We start from the raw sequence: 9,698 nt of genomic DNA, 5'->3' as shown, positions 1-9,698 counted from the left end.
TGACGACATTTCGGGCCGAAACCCTTCATCAGGAGTGAAGTAACATGGGATGATCGAGGGGGGATAAGAAGTGGGGGGAGGGATAAAGTAGAGAGCTAGGAAGTGATAGGCTGGAGGGAAATGGGCTGGGGGAAGATAGAGAATTATGGGAAATAAAAGAGAAAGAAAGGTAGGGCTGGGGGGAGATTTTAGTGAGGGGGCAAAAAGAGAAAGAGAACCAGGGATGGGGTAAGGAGGGGGGCAGGGGTATCAACGGAGGTCTGTGAGTTGAATGTTCATGCCGGCAGGTAGGAGCTACCTAGGCGGGAGATAAGGTATTGCTCCAGTGACCTGCGTGTGGCCTCATCTTGACAGTAGAGGAGGCCATAGACAGACATGTCGGAGTGGGAGTGGGAGTGGAATTGAAGTGTGTGGCCACAGGGAAATCCCGCCACTGCTGGAGGACTGAGCGCCAGTGTTCGGCGAAATGGTCTCCCAGTCTGCAGCGGGTCTCCCCAATGTATAAATGGCCACATCGGGAGCACTGGATATAGTATATCACCCCAGTTGATTCGCAGGTGAAGAGGCACCATCCCTATCTATTATTTCAGTCTGGTTCTCTTTCTCTCTCTTTTTTCCCCCCTCACTATAATCCCCCCCCCAGCCCTACCTTTCTTTCTCTTTTATTTCCCATAATTCTCCACCTTCCCCCAGCCCATTTCCCTCCAGCCTATCACTTCCCAGCTCTCTACTTTATCCCTCCCCCCACTTCTTATGCCCCCTCAACCATCCCATGTTACTTCACTCCTGATGAAGGGTTTCGGCCCGAAACATCGTCACTACCTCCTCCCATAGATGCTGTCTGGCCTGCTGAGTTCTGCCAGCATTTTGTGTTCTTATTTAGCATGGGTAAAGCAGTGGTTTATCAGCAGGAGGCAAAGAATGGGAATAATGGGAGCCTTTTCTGGTTATCTACCAGTGACTAGTGATGTTCCACAGAGGTCTCTGTTGGGACTACTTGTTTTTATGTTTTAAGTCAATGATATGGATGACCAATTTGATGGCTTTGTGACCAGGTTTGTGGCCTGTGCGAAGACAGGTGGAGGAGCAGATTATGTCATTTTGTGGAAGCAGAGAGACTATAGGATTTAGATAGATTAGGAGAATGGGTAAAGAAGTGGGTGATGTGATACAGTGTGGGGAATTGTATGGCCATGCACTTTGGTAGAAGAAATAAAAGCATAGATCATTTTCTAAATGGAGAGAAGATTCAAAAAACCTGAGGTACAAAGGTTCCCTGAATGTTAATTTGCAGTTTGAGTCACTAGTGAGGAAGGCAAATGTGATATTAGCATTCATTTCAAGAGGACTAGAATATAAAAGCAAGGATGTAATGCTGAGGCTTTATGAAGCACCAGTGAGGCCTCACTTGGAGAATTGTGAGCAGTTTTGAGCCCTTCATCTTGGAAAGAATGTGCTGACATTGGAGAGGGTTCAAAGGAGGTTCACAAAAATTATTCCAGGATTGAAAGGCTTGTCATGTGAGAACCATTGATGGCTCTGGCCCCCTACTCACTAGTATTCAGAAGAATGAGAGGTGGCCTCATTGCAACCTATAAAATGTTGAAAGGCCTCAATAGAGTGGATGTGGAGAAGATGTTTCCTATGGTAGGAGAGTCTAAGACCAGAGGACACATCTTCAGAAAAGAGGGAGGTTCTTTTAGTATGAAGATGAGGAGGGAATTCTTTAGCTAGAGAGCGGTGAATCCATAGAATTCATTGCCACAGGCAGCTGTGGAGTCCAAGTCAGAGGCTGATAGACTCTTGGTTATTCAGAGCATGAAGTGATATGGAGAGAAGGCCAGAGATTGGGGCTGAGAGGGGAAAATGGATCAGCCATGATAGAATATTGGAGAAGACTCAATGGGCCAAATGGCTAATTCTGTTCCTATATCTTATGGACTAATGGTCTTCTAATTATGGTCACATTATCTTGTACAATGAGTAATTTGGAATACCTGGCAAATTCAGATTCAATAGGGGTTCCCAAATGGGGACTTGGATAAGTAGTTAAAGAAAAAGAAAGTGCAAAGATATTGTGAAAGAACAGCAAAATGATTCTGACCGGACAGTGCGTGTTGTTTACAAAAAAGTGTAATGGATGAGGAGTGTTTGACAGCTCTAGGCCCAAACTCGCTGGAGTTTAGAAGAATGGGGAGTGGGGAGGGGGGGGGGGTCTTATTAAAATATACCAAATATTGAAGGGACTGGATAGAGTGGACATGGAGAGGATGTTTCCAACAGTAGTGGAATCTAGGACCAGAGGGCAGAAGCTAAGAGTATAAAAATGTCCCTTTGGAACAGAGATGAGGAGGAATTTCTGTAGCCAGACGGTGGTGAATCTGTGACATTCATTGCCTTAGGTGGCTGTGGAGGGCAGTTTATAGGGACATTTAAAGCAGTTGGTTGTTAATTCTTGATTAGTTAATTCTTTGAATGGGGTTGAGAAGGAAAATAAATCAGCCATGATCAAATGGTAGAGCAGACTCAATGGCCCAAATGGCCTGATTCTGCTCCTATGTCTTATGGTCTTATGATAATTATTAAATAAAAAATACCTGCCTATTATTCTCTTAAAGCATGATTATGTTGAATGGATATCTTAAGGAGATGAGCAAATTGACAAGCTTCTATCCAATATTATGTGTATTGTTATGTTCATGAACAATTACGTAATGTGTTCTCTTCCTATTTCTGAAAACAACCACAAACATTAGGTAAAAATATTCAAATGTTATATGGAGGACAGTCAGTTTATTCACAGTTATCAAGGAAATATATAACAATAGAAGGCTTCCTGTTTATTCTCAATTCTAGTGTGAGATTGTAGATAAGGAATGTAGTAATCAGCCTTACCAAGCAGTGTAGCAGGAAATTGAGAAATACATTTAAATTTTGACAGCTGACACAGAAGTGTGAGGTTGGATCTCTCTGGGTGCCAAGCCGATTTGAAGAGTTTGAGAGCAGCTTCAGGCCGGGCAGTGAAATCTTGGCCCGGAACGAGTCACTGGGTGGTGTGGTCTAGGCCTGGAGCCTTTCACTGCAGCCGGGTCCTAGAGAAAGATACGATTCACTACTTGGACAGTTTAAACGCTGGCCCAGATTGGTGGCGAGAGCTGATATCGTTTACTCTCTGTGATGTTCACTCCTGTCTCCAGGGCACTGGAGTCTTTTGCTGTTCCATTATTTGGTCAGTTCAAATGGCAGCCCACATAGACTGAAACAGCAGTGTGTTGGGATCCCGAACTAGAGTCGATTTTGCTCATTCTCTATGATTTTCACTCCTCTCTCCAAGGCACTGAGGCTATGAAGACTGTCCTGGCTGCTGTGCTCCATGCCCGCTAATATGATGAACTGATAAGTGAGGCTTTGGGCTGTTATGTCCACAGCCCCCTCCTTTGTGAGAATCGCAAGAGCACTAGTTGAGGGGGGGTCAGTAGACCCAGGAAATGGGAGAGAAAGAGACGCACCAGAAGAAACGCTAACAATCCCGTAGTAGCGGGAAGCCATTTGAAGGAAGTCACGTGCATTCGATTCTGTGGCTGGAATCGGTGACTGGAACCACGGAAACCAGCTTTTAGCTAACAACGGGGAAGCCCACTCCCCTGATTCAACGGATTTGCTTCATAAAAGACCCGGGCAAGTTTCTTTTCTCACCAATCTCTCTCTCTCTCCAACAAGTGAAAACACAGCAGTCCCAAAAGGTTGAAGCCTGCAGGAACTGAGTGACTTTTATATTTCCATCGGACAATATATTATCCCCTAGACAAACGATCGAGCTGTTTCTTATTGATGGTTATTATTAGACCTGCGCTTTTAGATTGAGTAGTGACAACGTATATTATCTGAATGTTTGTATTAATCTTATTTTTGTGCCCCTTTATAAATAAAGACTTTTAAAAATAGTACCATCAGACTTCGACAGACCTCTCTATCTTTGCTGGTAAGTGATCCCGTTACGGGATTTCGTAACAGGGCCTACTCCAGGCTGCTCCGGGACTTGGATCTGAGGACTCCACTTTGGTTCAGAATGTTGTTGTTTGCTTCAACTGTTTGCATGATTTGTATTTCTTTTATTTCTCTTGCACATCAAGTGTTGGTATTTTATTTATATTCTTATTCTTTTTTTTCTTTAATTGGGTTCTTTTGGGTTTCTTGCTTTGTGGCTGCCTGTGAGCAAGCAAATCTGAAGGTTGTACAATTTTTACATTCTTTGATAATAAATGTACTTGAATCTTGAATCTTGAAGTCATGATGTCATACAGCTAGCAACATCCTAGACGTTCCAACTACTCTCTATTTACTACCAACTGCATTTTAAAATTAACTTACTTTAAACATATTAATCTGAATGGTAATCTATAAATCATTTGGGAGAGTGTTAAGGTGTGAGCATACAGCTATTTTTTGATTGTATTGTTAAATAAGTATGCCAAGATTTATTTGCTACAGAATTTAATTTGAAACTCAATTTTTAAAATTACAAATAATTACAGAAAAAGTTGATTTTTTAAAAACCAGAGATAGCAACAGAAATGAAAGAAAATTCTTATGACAGAAGGAAATAATGTTCCCATAATCTGTTACCCATTTAGTTCCCCTGGTATTGAATGAAGAATGGTATCTGTTTGTGCGTCAGTTCTGAAAAATTATACAAATTATAACATGGTAATATAAAATAACAATAGGATCAGAGAAGGAGATTGGCCTAAAAGAGCATCTTCAAGAAAGGGAATGAAATGTAAGTTCCTCTTACATACTTGGGGTGATTGATAAGTTTGTGGCCTAAGGTAGAAGGAGTCAATTTTAGAAAACCTCGCACATTTATTTTTCAACACAGTCCCCTCCTACATTTACACACTTAGTCCAGCGGTCGTGGAGCTTACGGATCTTGGACCTCCAGAAAGTGTCCACAGCAGGGGTGATTGAGTGATTATGCAGAAAGTTTGAAGTCAATAACTCATCGGGGTGATTGATAAGTTTGTGGCCTAAGGTAGAGGGAGATGAGTAATGCAGCTCTCATTACATGCACATGCAGATCAACTCTGAGTGATTATGCAGAAAGTTTTAAGTAAATAACTCATCTCCTTCTGCCTTAGGCCACAAACTTATCAATCACCCCGATGAGTTATTGACTTCAAGCTTTCTGCATAATCACTCAAAGAGTTGAACTGCATGTGCATGTAACGAGAGCTGCGTTAACTCACCTCCTACCTTAGGCCACAAACTTATCAATCACCACTTGTAATTCTCTAATTCAGAGAAGGATTTCCCAATCTTGGAGTTAAGGCAACTTGAAGTACAGCACAATGAAGCAATTAAAGTCAAGTTGGTAGAACTTGATCAGTATGCAAATTTTTGTAGAGGTTGGAGAACTAAGGCAGGGGCAAAGCTTCAGAGAGATTTGAAAACAAGGATGAGTGTTTATTAGTTACTGAACTAGCTCAGTAAATGGAAAGTTTGATCAGTAATATGTGATGTAAATCAGGTGTAATTGCATGAACTTGTGAGACAGCAGTAATAAACAGGAGACAGTCAAAGATAAAGCAATGGTCAAGGCTAGAGATAAGAAGGACTTTGATAAAGGCTAATAAATGAGGTAAAATTGAAATCAGCAGCCTTATAGAGACGTGTTAACAACGTGGTGCAGAAATGGGATTAAAGTTCTTCATTGGAACAGTATCTCCAAAACTGTGAACAAAATGGGTCAGCATTTGACAGTGACTGGAGCAAAGGTTTGAGGAAGGACTTGGCCAAAATTGATTGGAAGAGGACACGAGCAGGGATGACGGCAGAACGGCAGTGACAGGGAGTTTCGGGGGAGCAGTTTAGAAAGTGCAGATTAGATGCCTCCCAAGGAAGAGGCATTCTAAAGGGAGGATGAGGCAAATGTCAAAGACAGCATGAAAACAAAACAGAGAGGATATAATTAATGGTAAGTTAGAGGAATGAGAGGCTTTTAAAAACCAACAGAATGCAACTAAGAGGAAATAAAGAGAGATGAGGTGAAAAATAGAAGTAATCTAGCCAGTAATACAAAAAAGGTTACCAAAGGTTTTTTCGCATATATTAATAGTAAAAGAAAAGTGAGAGTTTGTATCGGAGTGCTAGAAATGATGCTGCAGAGGTATTAATGGGGGACAAACTCCACAACTGTCTTGTATTAGTCTTTTCTGTGGAAGACACCAGCAGTATGCCAGAAATTCAAAGAATGTCAGGGCTAAAGTGAATGTAGTTGCTAATACTATGGAGAAGTTAATTGGGAAGCTGGAATGTACTGTAGGTAAGTCACCTGGACCAAGGTACTGGAAGAGGTAGCTGTGCAGATTCTGGAGGCATTAGTAGTGATCCTTCAAGAATTACTGGATTTTGGAATGATTAGGAGGAATGATCTAAAATGTCACTCCACTCTTTTAAAAGGGATGGAATCAGAATCAGATTTATTCTCGCCAGCACGTGACGTGGAATTTGTTAACTTAGCAGCAGCAGTTCAATGCAAAACATAATCTAGAAGAAAACAACAAAATTAAATACAAATAACAAATGAATAAATAAGTAAATTGATTACCATTGAGTAGATTAAAAATCCTGCAAAAACAGAAATAATATATATTTAAAAAGTGAGGTAGTGTTCACAGGATCAATGTCGATTTAGGAATCAGATGAAAGAGGGGAAGAAGCTGTTCCTGAATCACTGAGTGTGCCTTCAGGTTTCTGTACCTCCTATCCAGGGCTGCAGTCACCGCTCCAGCACCTGGAGGTAAAAAAAGTCAAAATGAACAAGGGAGAGTTCAACAGCGGCCACATGTTAAATAGAGGGAATTTTACGGAAGCGGGGGTTGGGAAGACGAGGTGGTAGCTGGTGGGGAAAATACCTCCAATAATATTAGGATATTTGATCATTTTGGTGAAATCCTGGAGTTGTGACTGTTTTGTGAAATTCCTCCTCGCTCGACCCATTGTCCCAGCAGACCCTGCTGTAGCCTCCCACCACTTCACAGATCCTGTCTCTCTCCAGCACTCATTGTTTGAGCATTGTTCGCCGAGAAAATAAAAATCTTAGATCTTTTGAAAAGTGGTATGTCGCTTGCCAAAGTGGGCCGTAAGGTCAGTAGGAACAAATCGAGCATTCGCACAATTAAGCAGAAAGAAACTGAAATTCGTGGAGGTGTTAGTGCTACCCCTACAATGGCAAAAATGCTCTCTCTGGTTCGTGATAAAGTGCTTGCAAGGACTGAGAAAGCATTAAATGTGTGGCTAGAGGTCATATCACTGAAGCATATCCCTGTTGGTGGCAAAATTATGCGTGAAAAAGCACTTAGCCTCAATGAGCACCACTGTGAGGGGGTTGAGGAGAGCAAGAGGAAGGGGTTTAAGGCTAGTAAGGGATGGCTGGCGAGCTGTGTAAACCGCTACAGCCTCAAGAACTTAAAGGTCACGGGAGAATCAGCTTGGCAGATGTACTAAGTATTCTATTATGGAGCCGATCGAAGTACACGCTTGAAGTCTCTCAGAAAAAAATTGTTGATCACAAACTATCAAAAGCTCACGCTGCTGCTCTAAGTGTTGAAAATATAGCTGGTGAAGATGCTTTTGGAAAATTATGTGACACCATGAATGCTTCACATCTAAAGGCAACTTGTTCAATCTTTTGTTCTGCATATTATTTAGCTCAGAATGACAGACCATACTCTGATCTCTTTGGCTTATTGGAACAAAATGGTATTGACACTGGAATTGGACTGCATTCCTGCACTAGTGCTACAGAGATAATTAATCACATAGCCATTAATATGAAAAAGAAAATTTGCCAGCATATCAAGCAGATAAATAGTAAATTTTCTGTTCTCATTGATGGATCAACAAGCCTGAGCATTAAGACCACCCTAATAGTTTATCTGAAATGTGAAAGTGATAAGGAAGGTGAGCCGCATTTTATGTTTTTAGATCTAATGGAACTGCCTGATGAGAAAGCTGCAACGATTGCTGAGCATCTATTGAACTGTCTCAATAGTCGTGGGTTTGATGACTGTCACTTGAAACAGAACCTTGTAGCATTTGCTAGCGATGGGGCGAGCGTAATGCTTGGTGTCAAATCTGGTGTTGCTACAATTCTCAAAGAACATTACCTTGATGTGATAATTTGGCACTGTCTTAATCACAGATTAGAACTTGCAGTAGGTGATTCAGTGAGAGAAGTTCATGGAATAAATCATTTCAATCATTTATGGACAAATTGTACTCTGTTTGCAGTAGATCACCTCTAAATCAAAAGGAACTGTCTGAATGTGCCTCTCAACTAGAACAATAAATTTGCAAAATAGGCCATGTTCTGGGCACCAGGTGGGTAGCTAGCTCGTTTCGAACAGTTTCAGCAGTGTGGCAAAATTAGGAAGCACTGTGTTTTCATTTTGAAAAAGCAATGAAGGGTGAAACAAGATCTGGAAGAGACAGAGAAACCTGTTGAAAAGACTCTCTTCAGAACAGTTTTGGTCCCCGCCCCGTATCTTTACCGGTACTCACTTTAGGTGGGACGAGGAGTCCAGTGAAAGGAACCGGAATCGGGATGGACGGCCCAGAATCTGCGGCTGGTGAGCGGACGTGGGTCCGCTTCCTTGGATATGCTAATGAAGTTGGTGAAGCATTCCGGGCACTGGTACCTGTAGGTCTGGTCTGGGCCAGTTATGGAATATCAGCTGCATATGTGACAGCTGATGCAGTGGACAAGGGAAAGAAAGCAGCTGCCGCTCACGGAGACAGGCCTGGGAAAACTATGAAGGTTGGTGCAGCAGTCGTGGATACTTTTATCCGGCAGGCTTTGGCATCAGTTGCGGTTCCAGGTTTCACCATCAATCGACTGTGCGCAGCTTCCCTTTTTCTCCTACTGAAAACTACGAGGTGGCCACTGCTTGTGAGGAAGTGGACAACCACGGCAATTGGACTGTCTGCCATTCCAGTTATTATAACTCCCATCGACAAGTCAGTAGATTTTCTTTTGGATTCTACGTTACGGAAGTTGTATGGAACGGAAGAACACAAGCCATAACCAAAGGCAATTGGAACTTTTGCCATGGGCCAATTTTAACAGCGAGATTCGTATACACGGTAGCTTTAGGTAACATTGCAAGACATTGATTCCTGTTCTCCAAGTCTGGAGACCTGTATTTTTTCCAATCAAGTGAGTGTGAGGTGATTTATCATGAAGATCCAGGTGCTTGATACATTATTGAAATCGGTTACCAAAGTTTAGAGATATGTGCCTTTCTATATATAATATTGTAACTTTGACTCTAATAAATATATACTATATAAAAAAAATTTTTAAAAAGAAAGAACGGTTTCTATTGGACTTAGCTCTAATGTATGACACGTTGCATGAACTTGGTTTACTGTCAAAGAGTGTTTACAGAAACACACTAGTACAATTGTTTATGCAGACAAACTGATCCAATGGAGCATAAGATCACTGCATGGACTGAAAGAGCAACCTGGTACAAAAACTCTAGAAGGTCAAGAGGCAGTTGAAAAGGGGAAATTTGGAGAAATGACCTTAACAAGCAACAACAAAATTGTCTCCATTAATTATCTACAGTTTCTTACTAGTCTTATAAACAATTTGCAGCACCGTATGTTCACGGCAACATCCTTGAAAGGTTCTC

The 9,698-nt window shown here is 41.6% G+C and overlaps 1 protein-coding gene across 1 annotated transcript; it reads left to right on the top strand.

Moving 5' to 3' along the window:
- The first annotated feature begins 8,605 nt into the window (after positions 1-8,605).
- On the top strand, positions 8,606-9,085 carry LOC132403996 (mitochondrial fission process protein 1-like). The gene has a single exon (XM_059987919.1). It carries the CDS (start codon positions 8,606-8,608, stop codon positions 9,083-9,085), a length of 480 nt encoding a protein of 159 aa, XP_059843902.1.
- The last annotated feature ends 613 nt before the right edge of the window (positions 9,086-9,698 follow it).

Source organism: Hypanus sabinus, chromosome 2 (assembly GCF_030144855.1).
Source record: "Hypanus sabinus isolate sHypSab1 chromosome 2, sHypSab1.hap1, whole genome shotgun sequence".
Taxonomy (NCBI): domain Eukaryota; kingdom Metazoa; phylum Chordata; class Chondrichthyes; order Myliobatiformes; family Dasyatidae; genus Hypanus; species Hypanus sabinus.
The sequence above is the reverse complement of the archived record's forward strand: the minus strand, read 5'-3'. Positions and strand labels throughout refer to the sequence as shown.

Bases quoted from the DNA above. Each gene is read 5' to 3' on its own strand.
- LOC132403996 (XM_059987919.1), top strand. From the start codon at position 8,606: ATGGACGGCCCAGAATCTGCGGCTGGTGAGCGGACGTGGGTCCGCTTC.